Source organism: Cygnus atratus, chromosome 10 (genome assembly GCF_013377495.2).
Source record: "Cygnus atratus isolate AKBS03 ecotype Queensland, Australia chromosome 10, CAtr_DNAZoo_HiC_assembly, whole genome shotgun sequence".
Classification (NCBI taxonomy): domain Eukaryota; kingdom Metazoa; phylum Chordata; class Aves; order Anseriformes; family Anatidae; genus Cygnus; species Cygnus atratus.
The window spans coordinates 5,206,449-5,233,640 of NC_066371.1; the positions used below are offsets into that span (position 1 = coordinate 5,206,449).

The window sequence follows — 27,192 nt, forward strand, 5'->3', positions numbered from 1 at the left end:
ACCAGCCTGCTTGCAGACAACGAGGGACAGATATATGGTTATTTTCCACCTCCTCCATGAAGCTGAGCTGGAAGAGCTCAGCTGTGCTAGCCCCAGCCCATCTCCCACCTGACAGACTCATCCCCCTGCATTTCAGCATGCCCACATGGAAATGCAGGAAGCCTACTGGGTCTCCAGCCTGAGCTGGTTTTCTCTAGGAGAGAAAAGGCAGTGCACTTGTTCACAGCCTGAGCTTCTTCCATGCGCTCCCATAAGGCTGGCCCTGCTCCAGCTGGGCAAACCCCAGTGACCCAAGCATGCCAGGGCACCAGAGAGGCCACCAAATGTGTCCCTTCATCATTTACAGTCATTGTGGCCAGAGAGCCAGAGGCCCAGTATGACAGTCCTGAGTGTCCCAAACAAAATACCTGTCAGGTCGAGCAACACAGCTCACAGGCCAGTGCAGAAATCCTGCCACAGAGACCTGCCCCCAGTGCAGGTGTCTCACCCACCGAACACGAGCATCTCCATTCCCTTCAGCTCCAAGAGCTATTCCAAGCCCCGAGTACCTGCAGAACTGGGGTCAGGATGTGCCTTCGCTTTGCAATCCGAGGATATAAAATCAATTGCGACATTCTGTGTTAAGGATTTAATTTTCACGTCTTTGCTCCCTTCTTTAATCTCTACACAGCATGTACTCTGTCTGCCTCTAGATATTTTAATTCAGTCACAGTAAGTCAGTTGCACAGAATGGGCACTAGAGAGCAACAGCAATTCAATTAATTTCACACCCACTGCAGGGAGCTGGGATTTTAAATGCTGCACATTGCAGGTGATCTGTAACGTTTCGTTTATTCATATACTTGGCACAGCTCTTTGTTTCTTTCTTACCAAACTTGGAGGTCATGGAAGCCAGAGTTTAGAAAGCTCCTGGCCATTTCATTTTAGAAACAAATATGGTACCTGTTAATGCAAACAAAATTACAATCGAGCTCACACTGACACTTCCAGATTGAAGATGGAATTGGATCAAATTGGTTTGCATTAATAATAGAAAGACTACGCGTTTAATGAACCTGGCATGGGCATCTCCTCTTAGCATGCTGGACCTGCAGCAGTATCATGGAGATCCATAAACCGGAATTAAACATGAAACTCCTCTAGCTGCTGGCAACCATAAGCTTCTCTTGTTCTTGGGACAAAATTGCTGGTCAGAATGAAACAAATTTAGCTGATGTGTTTGCACATCTGAAGCTGATCACATTGCTCTGGAAGTGAAAAGCCCAGAGTCTAATTCCCTGCAGTATTGCCAATGGGGCAAACCAGTGCCAGGCTGTGGGTGAACTGCAGACTTCTGCAGAGCTTTTCCAATTCTTGTGAACATCGGGAGAAATCTGTCCCTCCCAGGGCAGGTCCTGCATGGCACAGATACATCCAGCCAGCTTGCTATGTTTGGAATTAGAGACCCTCATCCAAAAACTCCCCAAGTCCAGTAAAACTCTGCCTTTGTAGCGTACTGACCTAAATTTAGAGCTCATGATTCCTCTGATAAAAAAGCTTCAGTATTTTAGTTAAGAAGGAAAATAGCTATTTTGTGTGACAGAGCTGTCCCATCACAAATTATCATGAATAAGAATTAACTACTGTACAAGAGTGTGTTCACATATTTGCGAGCAAACTAGGGTCACCATCCAGCATTTTGTGGGCAGGAAATAGGACAGACTCTATCTGCCCAAAACTCTTTAATCTGCTCTGAACAAGAGCTCCCAGACTCCCCTTCCAAGTGACTTTACCTCCAAAGTGTCAGCTATCGGTCCTACTCGCATGCTTATCTTTTTGCCATCTGAGGAATAGTCAAATGCTTCTTGGCTGTTCACTCCGAGATACGGCACTTCTGCACATGCAAAGATTTTGCCATCATCTGGCAATTCTTCTGCGACAGCAAGGATACTGTAACCTTTAAGCTTGCCAATTAATAAAATCTTCCTGGCTCTGATCATATGAATAAACATCTCAAAAATTTGGCCTGTTAAAAGACAAGAACAAAAATTTAAAAATAAATCCATAAGAAAGACTGTACTTTGTTCACAATGAAAATTAGATGTACCTTTTAAGTGATCATTTAAAAAAAAAATCACACCTTAAAACACTTTCAAATAAGGGTTTAACAACAGAATCTGACAAAATTTCATCTAAAATCCAGCTAAAAGACAACAGAATAGAGGGACTGGTTTGAAATGTAGAACCTTTATCATCAATGCTGCTATTGTTCAAGTGCTTGTTAAATAGTGCTTGAAATATTGCATATTTTAACATTCCCCCCATATGAAAATGGCTTTAAGATGTCTCCATATTCTTTCTGGAACCTGGTTTAAAAAAATCACTACATTACCTTGCATTTGCTCTTAGAGTCATTATCCCTAGACAGCACCATCATTTAAGAAATTTATCATCAGTGGTGTCCTTCGAACAATGTATTAGTGTAATACATTATAAGAGTACTTCACTGCGATGATATATTACTCAAAAGATGGGAACATCTGGGAAGAATGAATCTAGGAATAGATTTAGTATAATAAGCTTTATATTGGAATCCAGGGCTAAGTATTGCTACCCAAAAAGGTACAGTGCTTGGCCGCAGACCACCTCCATTGCTAAAGCACGTAACCCCTACCAGGCAGCACCAAAACATAACCCACACAGTTTCCCCCTTCCTGCAGTGAAGAGAAGGATTTCGTTGCTGCTCTGTAAGGGATGGGGCCAGTACCACGAATTAGAGAGACAAAGAACACAAAGTACACACAACCGTGTGTGTGAGCATGTGTGCACAGGCACAAAGGCATGGGATGGGGAAGTACAAAATTCATGCAAAATGAGAATTCATGCAAGAAGATCCCATCTCTCTCTTAAAATAATTTTGCACATCTTCTGAGTATTTCCACAGCATTCATCCTATCCCCACTAAGATGGACTAGCGTATGATGAACCTCATTTACAACAATCCAGCGCAATTTTATCATTTTGTTTGACCAACTTGCCATTCAAACAGCTAGAAGTGTGCTCTTGCTGCAGCCCAGCTCCAGTTTTGGTTCCTCCGGCATCCCCTGAGTCATGGCCAGGTGACATTTTTCTGGAAAAAGGGAGAAATTTCAACGTTATGGGGACAACCAAAATCTGAATATCTCACAGAAAAAACAGCAACAAAGAGGAAGGTCCTGGAAAAAGTATCCCTGTGCATGAACATAAAAATCAGCCCAGAGGCATCATAAATATCACTGAATTACAATCCTAGGAGCCCCTGGATTAGCAATAAGCAAAAGCAGCCTGGCCATGGCCCCCAGCTCCTGGGCCCATCTTGGTGCTGGCAGATGCACCAGCCACAGGGGCTTAGCAAGAAGAGGCTGTGGGGCCAAGGACGAGGGTTCCCCACTGTTCACACACAAATCTTTCCATTTCCAGTTGGTCCAAAGCAGGAGTCCATTTGCTGTTTCAGAGCAAACAGCTCCAGCTTCCCTGGCTGTTTTTTGTTTGGTTTTGTGGTTTTTTTTCCAACAACGACAAAGAAGTGTTCATTGCAGAATGGGGCTAGAGATGAAAATCTTGAATTTTCTGCAAGACAAAAATAAAAAAAAAAAAACCTCTTTCCTCCCAAACTGCCAAGAAAAGCATGGTACCTCCAGATGCTATTTCACAGCACCCAAGCCTGAGACAAGTCTGGCTGAAGTGAGATGCTGCTTATTACAAGGGGGAAATAAATAGATGACTGGAAGAAGTCCATAGCCTCCAGACAGATTAGATCACCATATCCGAAGAAAGTAACCACCAGAAATGGCTGGTGATAGTTCTGCGGGCTGGAATTTAGAGTCGTTTGAGCTTTTTTTTTCCTCTCCCTCTTCTCCCCCCACCACTCACCAGTAAAATGAGAAAGAATTCATAACCCGTGTCAGCCACATTCAGATAATCCAAGACTTAAAGAGTAGAACATCTCATATAACCTCTTTTCTGCCCCTCACAAATGCTTTAACAACTTTAATAAGATAATGTATAGCTATTATCATACAGCAAGCGTAAGTCAAACAACTATCAGCTATTATTTCAGCAACAGAACGAACGCTCAGCCTCCCCGTACTCCACAGCCTGGAACAGTTTACACATTGTCAATTTGAGACAGAACTGGCTTTTTCCACATATCAAAATGTACACTGATAAATGGGGATTGTTTAGCAGACCCCACAAGGCTGGGTAATATACTGTAACAAAAAAAAAAAAAAGAATAATGAGGGTATCAGTTGGACTTCTGAATTAATGATACCTTAAATTAGTTTAATTAATTAGTTTAGTTACCAGAGTAATTTAGTTAGCAGATTAATTAATGTTTGTTGAGCACTTGGAGATAAAAGCTGCATTTAAAGACCGTTATTATAGGGTGGATCCAGAGGTCCTGATGCAGGTTTCCTTCATCCTTTTATCCCAGCACTGGTTCGACCCAGGGGTTCAATCTCCGAGATTTCCAGCCAGCCCCGTGTGGAGGCTGGCTTGCTTATTTTCCCAAGAATTTGGTGCAACACAGACGTCGCCACAGTTAGCACTCGTCTGGTGAAACACCTCACAAAATGTAGAGCTAGACTTTTTGTTCACACCTCCTCTCCTCCAGGCCTTGGGTGCCCTCAGACACACACGCCCGTGTGTGCACCAGTATATATATATATATTTTTATATATATATATATATATATATATTTAGGTGCTGGCAGCTCTCACTCCTCTGCCTTCCTCCGTCCCCCACAATGTGGCACATCCTGAGCAGGCGGGCTAGGAACGCGTCCGTGCGATCACAGGAAAAAGCACGAGGTTTCAGAAGGGATCCGTACCTCTTTGAAGCTGCCATCGCATCCGGGTAAGTGTCTAGCCCAACGGCAACATCAAGAGCTTTCTGTAAGTAATTCTTGAGCCGTGCGGGAACACAAGAGTCATTGAGGGCTATTTCTTGGGCTTTGAGAAGGTTCTCAGCAATGAGCCCAGCTGGTGTTTCTGAAATGGGAAAAGAAAAATAGAGCAATGATTTCATAACTTTTCAAATAAGCAGAAATTTAGACATCCCCCCCCAATGCTTTTTTTTTTTTTCATGCAAATACAGGTTTTTGAAGGAATATGAAAACAATCATTGGATTTTTTCAAACTGAGAAAACATAAATACTTCTAATTCATTTCTCTCTTCTGCATTCTCCCTTTTGTCCCCACTGCTGATCCTCTTCTGAGAGGAAACAAGTATTTCAAAAACACAAGTTTTTCATTTCTGAGGCACTGAGACAAACGTCGAACAGGGAACAGCTGCACATGAAACCAGCTCCTCCAGGTTATGTTTTTCTTGGAGAACTCGCGGCACTTCTCAGACTGCCCTTGCAGAAGCACCAGCACCTGCCAGGCCAGGGCACCTCCAGCTTGGCAGGAAGGAGGGAGCGCCGCTCCCGCGTGCCAAGGGGGTGCCCGCGCCTGCTGTGCACAGGATCTGAAGAACAACCTGTGGTGCTCATGCCCAAAATAAAATTACACCTGTCCTATGGCAGACGAACTGACAAATACCCAAATAAAAGTTTCTAGTGCCCAATCCATAATGGCGTGAAATCAAGATACTCTACAACAAATTATTTTATGTAGGTGATGTAGGAAACACCCTGGCAGGAAAGCAACCTCTTAACCCTCTTGCCTTCAACCTTCCACAGCAGCTCGTGGCGGGCACACCACACCCTGAACCTTCGTTTCTCATGGCACAGACACCTAACGATGCTTGAACCCAACAGCATCTTTTCACACCCTGCCAAAAGTTAATTATTCAGATAGAGAGAAACAATTACGCACCACACAACAACATATCAGCATTTCAAAGCCTGGGGAAACGTCTCCAGGATCAAGACCAGCCTGATGTAGGGACAAATGCAATGCTGCCCGTGGCCCTGAGACCCCAGAAAACCCATGGCAGCATGTGGCAGCAAGGCAACGACGGGTCCTGGTGAGCTGCAGCCACACAGAGCGAGATGTGGGTCAGAAAACCTCTCCCAGTCCTCAACTGCAAGAGCACATGCTGGTTATGAAAGCACCAGCTAGGGCAGATCGGAGACACAAGGCTAGCAGGCGGTGAGCACACCGGGGTGGAGCAGGCTGCCCCAGGCGCGATTTTATTCCCCATGATAAAAAAAAAAAAAAAAAAAAAAAAGCAGCTTGAAGACTAAGTGCCGAAGAGTCACAACCAAGGACATGTTTCCTCTGGAGGACTGGCCCGGGCTAGCCCAGCAGCTGTGGAGCAAAGCTCTGACCACGCGGGGCTGCTGCTGCAGGCACCGTGTCCCTGTCCCAGGATGGGTTTTGGTGGGACGTGGCACAAGGCACACAGCCACCCCACGACCTCCTGGCAGAGCCCCAGTGTGAAGCCACAGGGGACATCAGAGCATCCCCTCACGTCCGTAACCCCCACAGCCCACTGTTGTGAAACGCTGCACAAAGGCAAATGCAACAGCAGATTTTAGGAACTGCTTTTAATCAGATCATTAAAGGATCAGACTCCAAAATGGAGATAGATATATGCCTCTGACTTCTCTCTTTTCCATTTCTTTCCTATCTGCTCAAAATGCCACTCATCAACACTGCTGCTGACTGGTGGCCTAACCCAGCCTTGCTGATGATCTGGTGTTAGCTTCTAGCCAAGAGGCAGCATAACAGAAGGGTGCCTTTTATTCTTTTTTTACTGTCTCCTCTGGCAGAGTGTTTCGGGGAGTAAATCCGAGGCGGATATATGGAGCAGCTCCGTATCCTCTCGTTATGGATGTGAGCACTTTGGGTGCCTTCTTCTACAGGCCCTCTGTACATCAAGCTGAAGGTAAGGTCAGCAGACAGCCCCACACCAAATGAGCACCAGGGCTTCCAGCCGCTGGGAACTGCTTCTTCCCCTGGTACTAAGATGCACCATGTGAATAAAATCAAGTCTTTGGGAACAGGGAAAGGTCTAAACCTCCCCAGAGGTCTGTTTCTCAGAGCTATCTCAGCTTTCTGTAGCTACTAAGGTGACAACGCTGTTGCCTTCTGGGACAATTGCACCCATTTTCGTTACCCAAATCAGAAACAACATGAAAGCAGACAAAGAACACAAAATACATGCTCCTTTTACACGGGAATTGCCAGAACGGAGCAGACTTGGAGGTCATACAGACGGCATCGCGCCCCTGCTGGTAGCCCAGCCTGACGCGGAGAGAAGGCAGATTTAGGATAGATACTGCAGCCCCCGCCTTACAGCTCACGCTGGTACCTCACCGTCAGGGGCAGCTCGCACCTCTTTCAGCATTTTTATAACTATGAGCACAGAAATAACCAGCCCTTCCCAGACCTTGCTAGCTCGCTGACTTCAGCAGGGCCCTCAGCCCAGCTACGCGTCGTGCGACGGCGCCGCGCCTTTTGGTAACGTTTCCACCACTTCCCCAGCCTCTGGGGCTCGCAGCGTGTGCCTGCGGGATGCCAGATGCCGGAAGCTGCCTTCTCCATCATCCGCCCTGCCAAGCACTCCCAGGCTTTTTGCTAATGTAGCGGGGGGGGCGGCAAAAAAAAAAAAAAAAAAAGGCATGTTTATAATCCATGTTGGATTTTAGTAATAAACATCTTCTACTCCTGGATGAGTAACAGACAAGGATGCCCTGCCACTCAGCGAGGGGAGGAAGAGATACCTCCGGCTGTTTTGTAACCTGTGTTACAACACCCCCGGCGAGCGCCAGGACACGCTAGCAGAGAGAGGGAACACGCGGTGCGTGCCAAAATCAACTCCACATCGGGGATTATACAATCGTTTCAAGAAGCGATGGCTGTGGTTGGGTTTTTTGCTTTTTTTTTTTTTTTTTACAGCCCAGATGATGCTTTGGGCCAACGGCAGAGGTCAGAATTGCCTTCCTTCCTGCAAGGGTCCGACAAGTCAGAGCAGAGGCCGGGGCTGCCGGCCAGTTTCGGCCAGGCTGCACTCAGGGCTCAGAGCACTAAGCTGAAGGAAAATTTATGCAACTACTTTTTTTTTTTTTTTTTTTTCCCCTGTGTGACTCTGGGAAAAGCCCTTCATCTTCAGTGCATGGTTTTGCACAACCCTAGGGAAGCAGCTGAACCACCCTAAGCACTAAATCGTGTTGCCTGGTTGCCTCCCCACGGCTCTGTCTACGAACAGACGTGGCTTTCCCCTTCCCATCTCATTGAGCATCATCTTTTTCATGCATATGGGAAAGAAAAGAAAATCCTGCTACTTCACAAGTGGCATTGAACATGGGTTTAGATGTCATTTTTTTGGGCGGGGGGGAGCTCAGCCAGGAAAGGGGAGGACGTGGTGCTGTTTGCAGGGGGCTGTCCAGAAGAAGGCACGGAGAGAAACAAACAAAAAGTCAGAATGGATTTGGCAAAAACAAAGCAAAGATGCCACATCCACAGATGTGGGACTGAGCCTTTATTTCCCACTTGGGGCCATCCTCACGTCACCTTCCAGTCTCTAGATCAATTCTGGAGCCCCAGCATTGGCTTCCAAAGCTCCCCCCCCAGGGCAGAGCACCGAAGCTGCTCCACCGAGCACCTCGGGAGCCGAGCACTTTGGCAGGAGACGCTTAGCACTAAACACTAGGAAATCTCATGAAACCTTGGAATCAGAAGTCTAATCAAATCTTCCCAACCAGCTCCAGCTGTCATATTTACCAAAGCCCCTCAGGCATCAGTAATAGCTTAGCACGATGCTCACCGCTTTGTCTTAGTGTGTGAACACACCTCAGAGATGCTGTAGCCCAGGCAGGGCAGGCAGCATGGACCGGACCCAAATGTCTGCCCATTTAATTGACGGTCCTGAGCAGAGCCATCCAGCATCAGCTGGATTTATCAGCTTGGTCTCAGCACAAAACCTGCAGTGATGGCACGGGGCGAGGTGGCGGCTTTGGGGTGGAGCAGGAGGAGGAGGAGGAGGAGGGAGAGGAAGCAGCCGGTGCAGGGAGGCTGCAGGAGCAGGAGCCAAGGTGCTAAACTCTGCCTGAACTCGAGGGGAAGGCAAGGAAACCCACACCGGCTGACACATTTTCTACGGGCTCCAGCACTAGAAAAGAGGTGGACAAGCTGAGCACTCGCAGCAGGGAGGCTCTGGTGCCACCAGCAGAGGACACGCAAAGCATCCCTTTATTTTCATATACAACGAAGGGTGCTGTGTGGGCAGCGGTACACGCTGACAGTCGGCTCCAAAGCCCGAGGCACTGAGGGGAGCCTTCTGACAGCTTCGATGGGCTTCAGATCCGGCTGCGAGAGAACAAAGTCTCCGTTCAGAGCAGCCCAGATTCCCACGCGCAGTTGTTGATTTTAGAAAACAGCCAAAAGAGACAGCAAGCCTCTCGCTGTGTGTGCCACGCCAGGCATACACAGCTATCACAGCAAGCTCAGAGGCTAAGGCTGCAGAAAAAACTTGTGTAAAACAAGCACCCGAAATTACTCACTCAGGGGAGGTTACCTGCAGGACAATGCATGATGCCTCTCGTCCCCGACCCAGAGGATGCTGCCGCGGGGTTGCTGGCTGTAGCACTGCGGTGCTCGGGCGTCTGGCGAGGGGTCCCGCTTCTCAGCACGATGCAGTGTGGCACACGAGGGCCAGGCACAGCCCCAGCCCAGGGAGAGGCTGAGCGGGGAGGGTGGCCCCGGGCTGGGGCTGTGCTCGTGCCAGCTGCTGCTGCTGGCCCCCGCCCAGGGCGCGGGCAGCGGTGAGATCCAACAGTGTCTGACATGAGAAATGGGGGGAGGGAAAAAAAAAAAAAAAAAACAACTTTCGGTGCCTGCACTTTATGTAAGAGCAATATCCACATCCGGACCTTGGGAAGCCGCTGGCTCTCAAGGAGCTACTCCGCAATTTCGTAACCTCCTGGTTACATAGCACAGAAGACACGTCCCGGCTGAGCCATCAGGTGTGGAGCCCCAGGACTTTGAAGCCCAGCTTATTTAAAAGTGGCCCACGGACATGAGGTTGCCCCACACAGCACACAGTGCTCCTGGGCCAAGCTCCAAGGCCAGGTCCCTGCATGGGCTGAGGGACCCCCAGAAATCTCCCAGAGAAGTGCTGGTGGGGGGAGGCTGGAGGAGGCATCAGGAGAACCTGGTGGGAACCTCCAAGGTATCTGACAGCTCCGGCAGGGCCCGATGGGTAGATGATGACAGCTCTGGTGCCATCTCTCTGGGTGGCTGTAGCACTGTGGGATCAGAAATGCTTTCCAGAAGAGCACCAAGCGAGGGCAGCACAGCCCACGTCTGTGGCCGTGCATGTCCTGCCTGGAGAACCACAACCCGTGTCCAAGTCCATCCTGCTGGCAAGCTGCTGCTCGAGGATGTGGCAGTCTTTGGCCATGACAAACAGATGGGCATTGGAAAGTCAGTTCATCCATATTTGTGCAATACGAGACATTTTGCTGCCCCCAAAATAGAATGGGAAAGTATAAATGGAAAATAAGTAAACGCCAGCACAAAAGAGTAAAAGAAAAGCAAACAAAGTCCCAACACTCAGCAGATTGCTATTAATCGAAACAAACAAGCTGACGACCGAACTCACTGCATACCTAAGATTATTCCAGTTTGTAAGTTAGTAAACAGCCAGCTGTATTAGACCTGTGGCCCCCGTGGAAAACAATGCAGACTGTGTTTGGATCGGGAGTTAAAATTTCAGATGAGTATTTGGTGAACAGGCTAAGAGCTTTAATATGCCACCTAAGCCTCTCTCCACTAGCTTTGGAGGTGACTTTGGGCAAGTTGCTCCTCTTTTGGTGACTCCATCTCCTCCTCTGTACAATGGGGATAACAGCCTGTCCTGCGGAAAGCACTTTGCCATCTGGAGACGGAGCCAGCAGCGAGAGCTGGATGTTAGGCATTACTGCCCTCCCAGGGCAGCACTGCGTGGCTTTAGAGGAGTTTATTCCTGTAGCTTTTTCCCAAACTGAAATCTGAGATAAATCTAGGTTCCTAGATGGGTTTGGCTGCAACTAAGCCTTGAATGCTAGCACTTGTCTCTTGCGGAGCAACTTTTACCAACCTCTGCTTTTATGCCTGTTTTCAGTTATCTTGATCTTTGTTCTGAACAAGGGCAGCTTTCAGAGAAATGGCGAAGGAGAAGGCAGGGATGGGTTTGTACCTTCAGGCCCTGCTGGTGAAACCAAAGGAAGATCTTCCCCCATGCGTGGCGCAGAGAGCCACGTCAAGGGAGAATTTGGTGTGGTGGGCTGAGCCCACCCGTGAGATCATAAGGAAGAGAACAGATCCTGGTACCTAGTCCACATTGCTGATTTTGAAATGGCTCCTTTGTAGGGAAACTTTGGCATTTATAGACCCACGGGAAGCTGGGCAAACTAATCAAGACTCAGCTCAGACCCCAGCCAAACAGCCCTTCGGGGGACAAACGCTTGCTGATTATTTTTTTAAACCTACACTAAAATCTGAAAGCAACAAAAAGAATCATTCCATTTCTCAGTGCAATACTGGGAATGCGAGCCCAGATCGGCCAGTGCTGAACCTGTCCCCGCGCTCCTGCTCCCATTGCGCTGCCATAAAAGCAGGTCAAAGCCCCAGCCTGAGCTCTGTGCAACAAAGGAGGTTCCTGAACAGCACTGAGAACCACAGAAATTGTTTTCATAACTTTAAATTTGCTGTAGGGCATCATGTTGGGTGTTAATTCATGCACTCCTATTGTACTTCTTAGGCATTATAAAACTAGCTGATTATACAAGCCCAGCCCAGTGCCCGCACATGTCTTCAAACGCTCCTACCACCCCTAGCCTGCATCCCCATTAGATAACCTCAGTTTTGTAACTGGTCTCCTCGCCACCTCCCCTTCCAACACCTGGTCACCTGGAGACTTTAAAAAGCGCCTCAAAGGCACCCAGCTCCATGAGCTCTCTTCACGAGGAGATTTTCCTTTCTGGAAAAATGCCGGTGTCAGAAGAGCACTTTGCTCCCGTGCCCCCGGCCGCCGTGTCCGAGGAGCCCCGGCACACGGACTTCCAGCTGGTGCGAGTCAAGAGCACGTGGTGCAGGATCAAGAAAGGAGAAGCCCTTTCCGACTGTGAGGACAAGATAACTCTCTCTGAAGCCAAAATGTAAGTATAGGAGCCCGTGTTGCTCGTTTGGCTCCGGCTAGCCAAAGAGCGCTGTCACCCTTGTGGGGCGCGTTTCAGACAGACAAACCCTCTGTGAGCCACCGCAGCTGAAATCCATCACTAAGCGCATGCCAGTATGGAAAGGGCTTCAAAACAAGTGCCATTCTTGGCATGAACTGGCTCAGTTACTGAGGCCGTTTTATCTGAAGCCTAAACTTCTGTAGATGGAAAGGTTCTTAAATCTACTGAACAACTTACGTGGTCCTGAAGGCTGTCTCTTAAGGGTCACGTACTGGAGATGGTTGCACATGCTGTGAAATTACAGCATTTATGTGTATGTTTGCTGCATTAAAATGTGCATGATGATGCTTTTAGTAACACTGCATTTTAAAAGCCCAGAAGAAACTTTTTGGAAGGTAAAAATCTTCACTATTTTTCTTTAACACTTCAAGTTAGGGCCAGATTTAGAGGCAATTTAGTGTCAAAGAAAGCAGACACACCTGTTAGACCTCTAAGGGGAAGGTCAGGCATGTGGAAAGAAATTGGGCATGTAGAGAAACCTGATTGTCCAATGAGCCATCAACTCATTCAAAAAACAAACCAAATATTCACAGAAACTTTCAATTTTTATCCAACTGCAGCTTAAGATGAGGTCTCATATAAAATACACTTTGCGGTTTCATTCTGTCCTTTTTTTTTCCTCCTTTTCCTTTCCATGTCCTTTCCGGATTCACAACAAACTAAAAACCCTCTTGTTTTTTCCCTGGCTCCCTCTTCCCAGCAGCAGAAGTAATAACTAGGTTGCAGGGCTATGTTCTTCACTGTTATCGATAGATACTACGTGTTAATTTCATGGGCTTTTTTTTCCATTAAAACTCCAGTATGGAAATCTTTCCCAACTCTTAAGTCCCTTTCTGTCCCTACCAGGGTGTGTTTCCTATTTCTATCATATTTATTCTGAGATACGTTGACCCACTCTTACAGATATATAGGAGATAATATTTTGTTTGGAGTTCTGCACATGTATGGGGGGAGATAGGCAGGAATAAATCAACTCTTATCAGCAAATCTACAAGGGAGAGGATGATTCCTTCACGAACTCTTTGAAAAATTTGAGAATTGCTAACCACTACCTTCTGGGAAACTGAAATTATTGGTCTGGGGTTTTCTGTTGCTTTGACAAGTATGTAAACTGGAAGGGAAATGGTTTATTTCTTTAGCCCTTCTAAGGGCTAGAAGTTGGCAGCCCCACACCTTTGCAGCACACAGGCACAGACACCACATGTTCCCCACCCCGGCCACCTCCTTAAACTGGTCCAGATGTGCAGAGTACAAAAGAGGAGGATAATGATTTCAAACCAATGTTTTCCGATCCCCTCCAGAGGTGAATGTGTCTCCAAAAGTGGGATTTCCTGGACAATCGAAGCTCCCATCTATTTTTGCTACAAAGTGGTAGAAACGTACGATATTCTGGATCCCTCTAACACCACTCTCCTCTGGGGTCACATCACTGACCCCCAGCAGCTTGAGCTAGCCACTAGCGGCAAAAAGAGGCTGAGGCGCTTCATTGTCATAGATGAAGTCGTTGATGAACTTTATGGCTCCAAAGTCAGGCAGTACTTTGAAGAGAATGAGGTTCAGCACAAAATCCTCGCCCTGCCAACCACCGAAGAAACGAAATCCATGGACCTGGTCTTGAACATCCTGCAAGAAGTGCAGAACTTCAGCATCGACAGGCGAACAGAGCCCATCATTGCCATCGGAGGCGGTGTCTGCCTGGACATCGTGGGACTGGCTGCGTCCCTCTACAGGAGACGCACGCCTTACATTCGCGTCCCAACCACCCTCCTCTCCTACGTTGATGCTAGCGTGGGAGCAAAGAACGGGGTGAATTTCCTCCAGTGCAAGAACAAGCTCGGGGGCTACACTCCCCCCGTAGCTAGTTTCCTGGACAGGTCCTTCATTCAGAGCATCCCACGGCGACACATCTCCAACGGCCTTGGCGAAATTTTAAAGGTAAGAGCTTTTGCAACTGCAGTTTTTAAACCTGAAGTATTGGTAAGGTGTCCATCAGCATCCACAGCACCATGGACACAAGGGTGGGTCACTGAGGCTGCATGGGGACTTGTAACTGTCATTGAGCCTACACGTAAGTTTTTACAGCTGCCAAATTTGTTAGAATATCCCTTACACACACACAGTGCCTCGTGCTAACTCTGCAGAGTAAACACCGCAACTCAAGGCCAGACACAGATGCACAACCACGGAAGGAAGAGAAAGATCCATAGCACACTTACAAGAGCTGCTGGCAGACAATTCCAGGCTCATTATACTGGGGATTAATAATCTGCAAGATCATTTGCACCTACCTCGGGGGGTATGTCAAGTGTGGTCAATCAATCTCCTGCGAGACAAAATCTACTTCTAAAATTACCTGGGAAGTGCATGGTAAATGGTTCTGTGCTTGAAGAGCTTTGAAAACTTCTGATAAAGTAGAGTTCAAGCTATTCAAGTGTATTAAATATGAGTTCATCAGTAGTTTTTTCAGTGCTTGCACAGTGGGAAGTCCCCAGGATATCTGGAAGTTTCTAGCAGGCACTGAGAAACCCCCTGGCCGCTGCTTCCCACTGCAGGATGGGTCTAATGCCAGAGTCAGAGGGTGAAAGATCACATACTTGTAACCATGAAACCCCTTCTGAACCCTCATATTCTCTGTATTGCAGTACTTTCCCAATTTCTCTTCCCCAAAGAGCAATTGCAAGAATTAGATAAGAGCTGACCTGGGGATGTCCACCAGCCAGCTGGAACCGCCTCGAGGTTGTGTAGGAGCAAGCAAACTTGCCCAGCAGTGCTGCCACACAACTCTGACATTTTACCATTTCCACACCCTTTTTGCAAACATCTCCACTTACCATAGCCAAAAACGCACATGACACCACTGTGACACATTCATAGAGACCTGCTGAATATTCACCAAACCAGCATATCCTCCCTGTTCCCACGGTCCCATATGCATGCTGGCAGGAACTGTGGCTATAGAAATATTGCTTCAGGTTGTACAGGTAGAATTTGCCCTTGTTTCAAACATGCAGGTACTCCTGCTAGCACGCAACACAGCACTATAGTCCACTCTATCAAAATGTTCAATTTTCAGCAGCAAATACAGGAATCACATAGCTATCTTTAATTACCTCTTCGGTTCTTTATCCTAGATGGCACTCATGAAACACAAAGGGCTCTTTGACCTGCTCAAGAGCCACGGGAAATACCTGCTGGACACCAAGTTCCAGTCTTGCAGTGGCCCTGCTGACCACGGCGATGCTGCACTGCAGACCACCAGGATTGCCATCGAAACCATGCTGGAAGAGCTGGCTCCCAACCTCTGGGAGGACGACCTGGACAGACTGGTGGATTTTGGTCACCTTATAAGCCCAGAACTGGAAATGGTGAGTGACAGACTTTAGACTGCAATACCTTGTTTAATGAATAAATAAAAGAGGTGCTCAAATAGCAACATGAAAACTTTGTGCAAAAAGAGTTGAGCTGAAGTGAATGCAAGCTACCCCAGAGCACCCAATGCACTCAACCTGGTCCCGGTGGCTAAAGAGATGCCTTCCCCTGCCCCATTTCCCCCACACCCTCATCCGTGTTTCCTATTCAGAAAATTGTTGCAGCTTCTTGCTGGGCAATTACCAAAGCACAGAGGTGACCAGATTTCAGTGGAACCACTGGAAGTCACCAGCTCAAACTGTAACAGTGTAAAGGCATGGAGACCACAGCCTGTATCACTGGGGGAAAATTGCTGCTGAGGACTGACGGGGGAGGACCAGATCTTATGCAAAATTCAGAGCTCTCCTCTCCATCCTATTGTGCTCTTCATCAGTGATTTGAATGGGAGTAGAATTAGAACCTAGATCCCTATGGGCCATTTTGTATGCCATTAATCATTTGTAAAAGAGACCACCCCCTGTGACCCATAAATCACAAGATGCTAAGATCCAGCATACGTGTACTTCTACCACTGAGCTGAATGTTAATTGTCACAAGTACTTTTAGAAAAATAACAACTAGTTTCCTATTTGGCAACCCAATCCTTTTCCCCCACCCACCCTTGCTCTGTTTCAGAGGGTTTTGCCGTCGCTGATGCACGGCGAAGCCGTGAACATAGACATGGCCTTCATGACGTACGTGGCCCATGCGCGGGGGCTCCTCAGCGCCGGCGAGAAGGAGCAGATCATCCAGTGCATGCGGGGCCTGGAGCTGCCCATCTGGCATGGCGGCTGCAGCTGGGCCCTCATCAAGAAGGCCCTGAGGGAGCGCCTGAAGCACAGCGGGGGGCTGCCTCGCATGCCGCTGCCCACCGGCCTCGGCGTGGCAGGTACGGCGGCGAGGAGCACCAGGGACACCCCAGGGTGGTGACACATGGGGTAGCAGGCATCCCGGCACGGTGACATGCTGGAGAGCGTGTCCTGAGGCTCTGCTGCTCATTACGCCTCTCCTAACTTCTCAACAAGCCTGTAGAGAGGCAGGGCCCTCCGCCAGCATGCAGCCACCTGAGCTCGGTTAAGGACCGAGACCCCGTGCATTGTGTGACTGCCCGGTGCACGTGGCAGACGTTCACAAACTGACGGTCTAAATGCAGTGCTGGGGCAGACATAGCAACAGGGTCGGAAGAGAAAAATAATTCCTTCATTATACCTAAGAATAGTTCCTAAATAGTCCTTGGGAAAAGGGATTTAGTGTGCCTAGAACTGATACTGGAAAACTAAATAATAACTGTCCAGTGTCTTGGGTGAAATATTCTTACCTGTAAGACATTAAAAACAACAAAATAACAAAACCACTAAACCAGAAGCAATACACGGGACGAGGTTGCCCTCTCTTACATCAATATCCAGACTCTTTCCATTAAGCTTCAGTCTCTAAGCACTCACAAGAAGTCAGGCTCTTGCAAACTGTTTGGAGGAGCTGCTCTCCCCCTAGTGAATCAGCTGTGAAAAACTTCCCTGGATGCCCAGCTAACTGCGGGTCTTATTTTACAGACATTTTCAATGACACCAGCGAGGAGACCCTGGAAAGAGCGTACGAGCTGTGGGTCAGGGACTGCAGGACGGCACTGGAGGAAGGGCCGGCTGCCCTCTGAGAGCCGTGAGGCCTGGCCGAGGTCCTGCCCGTGTGTGGAGCTGCTCGACATCATAAATGAGCGGGCAGGACTGAATTTAAACAGAATAAACACAGCAGCACCTGCGAACCCATGAAAACTCCAGAGCTGCAGGGAGCAAGAACAACACTGGTGTCTGACCCAATTTACCTCTTTTGGTTGCTCTAGCTGGAAGGGAATTCGTTAGAGCAGCACTGTGCTCACACAGGGACCACTCAGCAGCGAAACCATCCGCTGTAGGTGTTAGCGAGCTCACGTCTCCTTAGGTGGGAGGTGGGCGGTGTTTGTTCACTCACCTGGTTCATCCATCTCCACGCTCCTGCACTGCGTTTTCCCATCGCTGCTTGTTGGGCCCCTCAGGTCGGCAGGCGTACGGCCTACAGACCACAGGGAAGAAGCATCTTGATATCACCTCATAAAATCTCCACGCTATATAAAATATTTCAGAGGGATATCTCCCTCGTTGGTTTTGGCACCCTGAGTACTTCTCGCATTCTCAGTTCATTCAAATTAGCAAGAAAAAGAAACAGCTATCGGCCTTTGCTCTCAGCACAGGGGAACGGCAGCAGCAGGCCGCCTCAGGCCGTCCCAGACCAGCAGATGGCCCTGCTGTGACACAGGACTGGCTCTGTCCCTTGGCAGCCCTTACAATCGCCCTGATGTGCTGTCAGGCCTCATCGTGCTGCTGAAATCTACAGCAGTGGCTTTACTGCACATCCCCTACAAACCGCTGGTGTGACAAAAATGGTACCATTTGCACCAAGCGTTGCCTGTGAACCAGGTTGAGCTTCAGGCTGGAGCAGCAGAAAGCCCTGGGCTCCCCTTCAGGGCGGGCTTCCAGGAGTCTCCCATTGCTGGGCTGCTCCCTCCCCACCTCAGGGCTTCCAGGTCGGTGAGGTCAGCTGGGAAATGGAGAAACCAGGGGGCTCACAGCCATTTCGTCACCTCCTGCCGCCTCAGTGACACCTCTTGGGATCCTGACAGGCACAGGACAGGTTAGATATCAGATGGTGACTGAAAAAACGTAAAGGCAATGTCGTCCTTCTCCCTGGAGGCTGAATCAAAGGAATCACAGTCAACAAACTGCCTTTGAATTATTTACAGCATTATTTTTTTTTTGTTTTCTTGTATCATACCGGTTTGTGCTGATGTGCTGGGTTCTGTTTTGCTGAAGTAATAAAAGCTATTAAAACTGGGAAACTTTAAAAATAATTATTCCATTGCTAACCACAGCACGCGTGTGTTTGTATGTACATGTGCTCAAGACACTGGAGTGAGGAATAGACGTACGATGAATCTCTTTTCCTCTTGAGCCTGGAGAACGTGGGCCTAGAAGTTTGTGGAAAGCCTTCCCACCCTTCTCCAAAGGCTCCCAGTGACGTTGTGTCCGTACTGCAGACTGGTGCTAGCACAGAAAGGGATGGTACAACAGAAGACAAGGATCTACATTTTTTAGGAATATGGAAGAGCCCCAGGTCAGCAGAGCCTAGGGACAATGCGATGTGACACCCCGGAGGGGAGGTCCCCATGCCTCGGTCCCACCCGGTGCCAGTCACCTCTCAGAGCTAACCTGGGACCACAGACTGGTAGCTCTGGTAGCTCCTCTCCAGGCTTATGGTGACCACCTGAGTATGCTCATGAGTGGCTTTCCCCCTCTCTGGAGGGGGAGCTGGAAGGGCCACTTCTCACGTCAGATAACCCAGAAATGACCACGGGCTGCCCAACAGTGTCCTTCAGTGCAGGAGTCCTCCCCCATCCACCTGCCTGGAGGAGGCACAAGACAAACATCTGCTTTAGTTACTTACTTTGAGCATTCTGTGAGAGATCCTCGGAGGCCCAAAGGCATTTAGCCCTCCAGTCCCATGGAAAGCCATGGACTTAGCACAGTCCACCAGAAACAAACCCAGAAGAGTCCCAAAAGCTCATGTACCCCGTAGGAGCCCAACACACAAGACCCTTTGATATCGGTGACCAGCTGACCCACAGGTAGGTTTTGCCTCCGTCCTCAGGCGCTGCAGTGTGTAACAACATATCAGAGAAGCCAGAGCACAATTAAGGCTGAAAAGTGAACACATGATTATTGTTTTTTACCCTTCCTTCTGCCGTGGGTGACAGAACACAATCAACCCCTGACACGCTTGGTTGCTTAGTAGCAGCCAGCCACATTTTTAATTACATACTACAGTGTGCTAAAGAACATAAAACGGCTGTGTGACTGATACGTGTGTGTGGAGAAGGGCACGTGACAGCAACTAAATTGCTTCAACGTCTGATAAAGAGGGCCTCTGCCAGGCTTGTCATTGAAAGATCGAGGAAAGGAGGTAGGAATCATTATTAATAAAACAGCGACTTTTTAAAATACACCTCATTGTTTGCAGTGCTTTTTTTTTTTTTTTTTTTTTTAAGTGTCTGGAATGAATTTAATTCTTTTTCATTTATCCAGCTTTGATTTAATTCCTGCTTTTCAAATGGAACTGTTACCATTAGACCTAATATCTCTGCTTATTTTCCTATTACTTCAATGACACATCACTCCAAAGAAGGAGGCAGAAAGCCGTGTGGGACCCAGCTGCGTTCTCCGCGATGCAAGTTCTTCATGGAGTTGTTTGGACAACATTGCTTCAGTGATGAGCGAGCGAGGAATCATTTTATTATTGGCATGTTCTGAAGCCGCTCCTGTTGCAACTGTCTGCTCTGGAAACCGCTTCTTGGCTGCCTCCAGGGCTCTGATATTTCTTAATGGCAGAGTAACCAAGTGGTTATTACTCACATCCAGTCAATAGCAGTGTTCAGCGTACCCTGCGCAACATGACGAGGCCAGAGGTTGTGAGCGGACGCTGAAAGATCCTGCCTATTTAAATCCTGCCTGTATTTAAAGATAAAAGATCCTGCCTGTATTTAAAGCAGCTGTATTTAAAGCAGCTCAGCAAACACCACCAAGCCCACCAGCAACTGCCCCATTCTTCCCCTCGTGCATCATGCTCGCGACCGCCCTGCGCTGGAGCCGTCACCTTGAGCACCACCATACAAATTACACCCTGCATCCCAGCACAACCACCTGCAGACCACAGCATGAGCTCAGACGGGGGTTTGCTGGTGCTGGAGGAGAGCTGTGGGGCTGGCAGTACAGCACAGCTTGCCGTGGAGACTCCGTGGCCCCCTCCAGCTGCCCTAAGGGCCTGTACGCTTCCACAGCTGCAGGAAGGCATCCACTGCACACACACGCTACACCCCAACCGTGGTGTTTTTTATAAACACATTTAGAGACGTCAGTACTTTGATGCTTTGCATGCCGTGGTTTGTCCTGCAGTCTTGTCGTTGCCTCTCACGATGCTTGGGCAGCATTTAATGCCATGGCCAGTGCTCGGCAGAAGCCTTCCTGCTCCTCTGTGACCCAGGTGAGGAGGCTGTAAAAAAAGGTAGATTTCCATTGAAGCTGTACCTCGAGGCCTTGGTGGAGCCGTGAGCCTCAATACATGCCTGTTAAGAGTTTCCCTCAAAAACTCAGTTAAAAACAGAGCTGTTTTAAGTAAGGATGCGTTTTGGATCAGAGGCAAAGACACAGCAGCGGTATGTGCAGCACGCATCTAACCCACAAGCCAGGATCCAGGCCTGTGCATCCATTTCAACAAATCAGGGACACTTTGCCAAGCCATTCCCCTGCAATTTTAAGCAAATACATTTCAGAAGAGCTTGAGACACAGCGAGTATAATCAGCTTTCAGTGCCAAGACCACCCCAACTGAACAGCACCAGGAGGGCAGCCCCTGAAGCCACCAAGGCAGCGCAGCGAGGCTCTTCCCAGCATTTCCCAGCACCAGGAGCACCGACAGGGAAGCACAACGCAGGGAGGTGACAGCAGAAACCTGCCACACCAAGGCACTGCTCAAGCAGCCCTGCAGCACAGCATCCCACAGCCCCACCGTTGGACTTCCCAGCAAACCAGACCCTACACAGCACTGGCAACCCCATCCATATCCTTTCTCGTACCCCGCACAGGATTTTTCAGGCTTGTCCAAAGGAGATAAAAAGCTCCCAACAAGCACCACCACCATCTATTTGCTGCCACAAATGGAGCAGCTTCTTACAGCTATTACCCAACGCCAGGTTTGCTTCCTGCTCCTCTCGAGGTCCTGCAATCCAGCCACAATTACAATAGCTGCTCCCACCGACAGCAAGAAACGCGCTCCCAAAATGCAGCACTGACAGATCTGGCCACAGAAAGGAAAGCCAAAATACACCTAAAAGCCTCAACCAATTCAGAAACATCATCCTGGCTGCTGACAAACAGACTTGCTGCTGCAGAACTAAACAGTCACATCCTAATGCTGTGCTGAACTCCTGCAGAAACAGCATTACAGTCTGCTGGAAACATTCACGAGCTTTAACTCAAACATCTCCTACAAAGGGGGTGCAGGGCTCTTCTGCTTATCCCTAGCAAAGTCAGGAAGCTACACCCAGCATGATTTCTTTTGTTGTTTTTAAATCAACATTTTAAATTGAGTTCACCTGAACTACCAAGTATTTTCTATTCCTCAATAGGTAAAGGATTTTCAAAAGAGCCAGTTTCAAGACCTGTATTATTTTTTTGCAGTTAACGTACTCAGGACTGCAAAGCCATGAGACACCACGTTCACCACCATCGCAGCAACGTCCACAGAGACGGTGAGGACTCCATGCCGGGAGCACAGCGAGCTGTCAAAGAACAGGACCTGAATAGATGCAAACAACAGCAAGACAGGCAAATACCGAGATGGGAAGACAGAACAAACCCCACCGCCTCCTCGCCGGCACTGGCGCAGCTCCAGGCACAACCCAGGAGCGGCTGCGGGCACGTTTGGCCAGCGGAGATTGTGGGGTGACCAGCGGCAGGGCTGGGCACCGTGCCTGGCTGCGGGAGGAGATGGCAGCAGGGGCAGCTCCGGTGCAGCCCGAAGTGCTGACTGCCACCAGCTCAGGAGCACGGACACAGCCACCGCCAAGCCGCAGACAGGGGAGCATGGCTGGGACTTGGGATGCACACACACAAAAATAAAAACACACCGACAAGATTCACTTAGACAGAAAACGAGTGGCTGACACAGACGTATGTGAAAAACCAAATGCTTTAATCCATCTATCAAGAACAACAGTTCAAATTATTTCATCGGATACATTAATATTGATCCATAATTTACAGTGCTATGGACCATACACAAATTATTGCTGCAGTCAACAGCAGATGAGTATCAACATTACAGTACCAAGCATCATAGCAAGAGGCAGTAATTAATGTCACTTTTTCAAGAAATATAGGTATTTATACTATTATCAACATCAGCTTCCCCCCCAGTGCATTTTATGTCAAACAACATAAACATAAGTGCATTATTTTGTGCTTTGTGCTTTCCTCGCGTACCTTCTTTTTGCTTTTACAGGTTGTAAGAGTTAAATATCGCTTCCTAGGCCAAAAGCAGAAAGGAAGAGCTTCGTGGCAATCTGCACGCTCCTGTCGGATGCACGGCTTTGGCAAAGTGAGAACTGGAAGGTGTCCCGTATCCACCTGGTTGGGAAGCCCCCGCCGGCCCAGTGCCGCACAAGGCACTGCCATTGAGGAGGCAGACTGGGTAACAACAACTGCCCACCTCTCTCCACCTCGTTAACCTGCCTCTAATTGCTGTCTCTGCCCCCTAAGGGATCCCCTGTACAGCATCACGGCGACAGGTTCAGTGATGCACACGGAAGGGGGGAGACATCTCCCGGCACCTGAGCAGCCTGCGTCTCGCAGAGGTGCCCTCGGCGCAGGAGGGACGTTACCACTCAAGGGGTGAGCAAACGGGGGCTGAGCAGCGAGCGGCCACAGCTGAGCCCTGCGTTCCCCCAGAGCAGTCCCACGTACAGAAAACACACAACCTGGCTGCTGCAGCCAGGGACTTCCATCAAGAAATCCAGCTCTTGATACAACAGCTCGCTTTGAGTCCCAGCTCGCTTCCGCGCAGCACGGAGCCACAACTCGGAAGTCACGGCTGCCAGCAAGTACCAGTGGTTTCATGCAAGTCTGAAAAATATTGATACAGCACAGTCTACGCTTTGATTTCTGAAAGACCAGCATGGGCATCAAACCAAAAGCCTCATTTAATATATTCAGTGGTTTTCAGTTACTACACTCACGTGTGCACACCCTGATTTTGTTGTACAATGCTCCAGAGCTGCCCCATTCACCAGGAAGGGCAACATGCCCCTGCCTTACAGCTACAAGCATTTTACAGCCCTGATTTCCTTTACCTGCCACCACTAGCAAACAGCACCAGCAGAAGCCCATACCTGCACGCTCGGCTTGGGGCTCACCACGGCACAGCTGCCCTGCAGAGAACGCAGCATCCCCTTGCCCCTAGCACCCGGCTGGCCACAGCGCATCCTGCAACGGGCCAGAGCTTCATCTACCCTAGGAAAGACACGTTCCCAAAAGCTGTCCTGGGTGAGGGGGGGGAGAGGCATCACTATCACCTAACTCCTCCTTCCAAAAAAAAAAAAAAAAAAAAAAAGGCAAAAGCCACAACCTGCCGGTTGCATCCACGCCAACGCAGCTCGCTGCTCAAGCAAAAACAGGCGCAGCCAGGGGCAGAGCAACACGCGCAGACCCCAAAGGACCAGCACAGAAAGCCACGGCCCCACCAAACCCCGTGTCCACCGGCGTCAGGAGGAGCAGGGACGGGCACCGGGCACTCAAAGGATCCTTTGGTGGGGAAAAGCCGGCGTGAAAGCTCGGCGAGCCGCAGCGAAGGCTGCAGGAATTCCCGGCACCGTCCTCAGCTGCCCCATCCCTACCGATTCACATTTAATTCCTGAACACTGTAACTGCCGTGACCAAGGTTTCCTTATAAAGCCTGCCAAACTGGCACTTCAGTCACCGTTTTGTTTGTTGCTTTTTTTTAAAAAAAAAAATATTTATTTTACATCATTTCCAGTGTAGCACAAAGGAGAATGGGAAGCTCTTGTTTTCTAGACGTAGGCACCATGCTACACTTCACATCCCGCAGAACGTCACCCTGCCGCTCTCTCCTATGTCACACTTCAGTCAGTGCTAGTCGGGGAAGACTACAGCTAGAGTTTAAGGCACTTCATTCTGAAAGAGATATGCTTGCCTGCCACTTGCAAGTCAATTGTAGGCTGCTACTGAGAAATCCATTCAATCAGTCTAGCTCGTTACACCGTATGTCACCTCCGTGAAACATCTAGGCTTGATATAATACAAGTATAACTACCGTTATTGCATAGGACTACACTCGAGTAGATAATGCACCAAACTACTTTTACAACATTGTTGCGTGTTAAAAATTAATAACATTGTTATCAAGTAACAGTTATTTGCAGATACAGTAATTTACTTTTTTTTGTTTTTTATGTCAGCCTCAGTGCTGAAATAAAACACAAATTACTATGACGGGTATATTAACTACACAGTTATGTTTCCAAGCATATTACTACTTCTTTTTTGTATCACTAAAAATAAATATGTAAGTTCAGTTTCTCTACAAGTTGTTTTATTACCTAATCTACATCTGTACTCTACCTTAAACGTGTTTAAAAACATTTTCAAAGTGAGACTGTAATATACAAAATATTCTCAAAATCTCTCTTAAAACACAGAACCCTGCATAAAAGCTTCCTTTCAAGTGTTTACAAAGAACGCAGAAAACTTCCAATGAGTTTAAAAATGTCAAAAAAAAGTTGCAATATTAAGAGGCACAAAATCTTACAAATGAAATACAAATATATTTAAAACAAAAAGTTGAGAATAACTAAGGGATCCATGCAAATCAGAATAAACTGTACATTGCAATTTAAAAAAAAATAAAGCCAATTAGATATGTACAACATAATGTGCCCAGGTGATAAAACATACCAACTTTTTTTTGTCCAAAGAGCGTATACCAACCTATAGTGCTCCTTCTTGGTTTATTGTTGGCGAGCCACCATTGCATGTTACAAAACAAAAGTCTAAAAGAAAGTTGTACCGTGATCAAAAGGAAAACCCAAATCAGCTCAGAGTAAAATTAAAGAGCACTCCGAGAAAGAGACTCACTTCTCCCTGCAATTTCCATTTCATTTTCAGCAACAGCATTTCATACCACAATCAACACAATCAGGATGTCTTAACACTTCTCTTTTTTTTGTATTCTGAATGTAATAGAGTGGTTTGTTGTTTTTTTTTTCCCTAAACACTTGTCTATAAAGACCAAAGTTTGATGGACACTGTATCTTTAAGGCAGCACTATTATATCAATACAATTACAAATTGGACGTTTTTTTGGTATCTTTACATTCTTTAAATTTACATTTTGTCTCCAAGTGAATAGGTTGCATTTACAGTTCTATGACTCCCACCCCCCAGTAGAAACAGACTCTTCATTTGTAATTCTATTGCTTTGAGTAGATTTGACCAGTTCAAAGTTCTTGGCGAATCCAGTTCACAGATACTGTACATATGCTGTACAATATATTTGGAGGCATTGGTAGTTTTAAAATAGAATATACAAGTTCCTTCACAAAAAAATCTAAAAAAAATCCTATATATATAATATATACACACGCACACACACTGGGCTACTGATGAAGCACAAGAAAAAAAATCAAAAAAAATTCTACAAAAGGCAAATCATTTCATCTACTGATCAAGAAACAAAGCAGTTTATGAAAGGTGTGCCAAGTGTTTGCTAACAAGCATGGTCGGTGTCCTCCATGCTCACACTGCTCCGCCTGCTACTCGTTTTCGACGCTCCGGGAGACACGGAGGAAAGTAGTGGGTCAGTTACTCCTACGGGAGAGAGGGTATCGTCCATCAAGATATCTTCCAGTTTGGATCCCATTTTTGTAGGAACACTGTAAGTGCCGGTCGGTTCAGTCATGTTTCCGAGGTTGTCACTGAAGGTGATGGTACCGTCAGTGAGATCAAGGGTGGTAGTGCAAGACAGGTCTGTGTGGTGCGGCATGATGTCTTGGTTGCAGTTGTCCAGTGCGGGTTCTTGTTTGATGACCCTGTTGACCATATCAGGGGAGCAAAGGCCGGTGGATGGCACAAGGGACAGTCCATGTGCCCGAGCTTGCATCTCAAGTTCCTGTGAAGGAGGATAAAGGAGAAATTAAAAATAATAAAAAAATTTAAGCAAAATTTGCCATCTTATGACCTTGTGTACTGTGACTTACAGTTTTCTTCTGTTGGATACGAAGTGTTTCCTCCCTTTCCAACGGTGACAAATGTTTGCACCCTGTACATTTCTACCCTGCAGATTTTCAACCAAATAACATTCTCTTGAAGAGCTGGATAAGCGCTACCAAACACAGGTCCTTCACAGTTCTCAGAATCTACCCAGAGATGAAACCCAGTGCCCTGCAGAACAGACACATTGCCCCTGAGCTCCTTCTCAAGCCAGTGCCAGGATAGGGAAGCTTAGCATCATGTTGGGGGAGGAAAGCATTTAAAAAGTTGAAAAAACTGAAACAGCAGAAGTGTAGGCTTAGTGCTTTTCAGAAGTTAGGTATGAAAGCACAGCATGGCTATACAAAGTAGCTACTTCCTGCCCAGACACTGCAAGGGACATTGCCCACCCTATAGCTCTGGTTAAGAGGAATGTGAAGATGTCAGCCCAAACTGAGCAACACTACTCCTGCAATAAAAACATACAGGAAGGTCACAGGAAGGCTTTAGACTTCACATGCAACTAGGATTCTTTGAATCTTTATGAAAGGCTTAAATCCCACCTTCACGTTTAATTGCAGACGCATTTGACTGAGGGAAGGTAATAAAAGAATGCACTTCAATGCACTTAAATGTCCTTTTTCAAATACAGCTGCAAGAGAGATGTTTTGCTTCTGCTTATGCATTATATTAAGCAATCACAATCACCGTTGTGATTGCACTGTTCCTGGATATTCTTATCACCGAG

The 27,192-nt window shown here is 47.7% G+C and overlaps 2 protein-coding genes across 7 annotated transcripts in view; both read right to left on the reverse strand.

Annotated features, from left to right (window-relative positions):
* LOC118248298 (uncharacterized) overlaps window positions 1-17,591 on the reverse strand; it is a 41,705-nt gene extending 24,114 nt beyond the window's left edge. The window contains exons 1-4 of one of the 3 annotated variants that reach the window (XM_035547089.1): window positions 17,564-17,591; window positions 4,850-5,009; window positions 3,018-3,109; window positions 1,773-2,005 (exon numbers count right to left, since the gene is read on the reverse strand). In XM_035547089.1, the coding sequence (XP_035402982.1) occupies window positions 1,773-2,005; window positions 3,018-3,109; window positions 4,850-5,009; window positions 17,564-17,576 (498 nt within the window). In that variant the 5' untranslated portion in view covers window positions 17,577-17,591. Of the gene's footprint in view, window positions 1-1,772; window positions 2,006-3,017; window positions 3,110-4,849; window positions 5,010-7,356; window positions 7,476-9,483; window positions 9,612-17,563 lie in introns of those variants that run through there. The other 2 variants (XM_035547088.1, XM_035547090.2) reach the window with 2 other exon arrangements.
* Window positions 17,592-20,043: 2,452 nt separating this feature from the next.
* MITF (melanocyte inducing transcription factor) overlaps window positions 20,044-27,192 on the reverse strand; it is a 102,552-nt gene continuing 95,403 nt past the window's right edge. For all 4 annotated transcript variants that reach the window (XM_035547085.2, XM_035547087.2, XM_035547086.2 and 1 more), the window contains 2 exons: window positions 21,870-26,364; window positions 20,044-20,674 (listed from right to left, as the gene is read on the reverse strand). In XM_035547085.2, coding sequence (XP_035402978.1) covers window positions 25,963-26,364 — 402 coding nt within the window. In that variant the 3' untranslated portion in view covers window positions 20,044-20,674; window positions 21,870-25,962. The remainder of the gene's footprint in view (window positions 20,675-21,869; window positions 26,365-27,192) is intronic.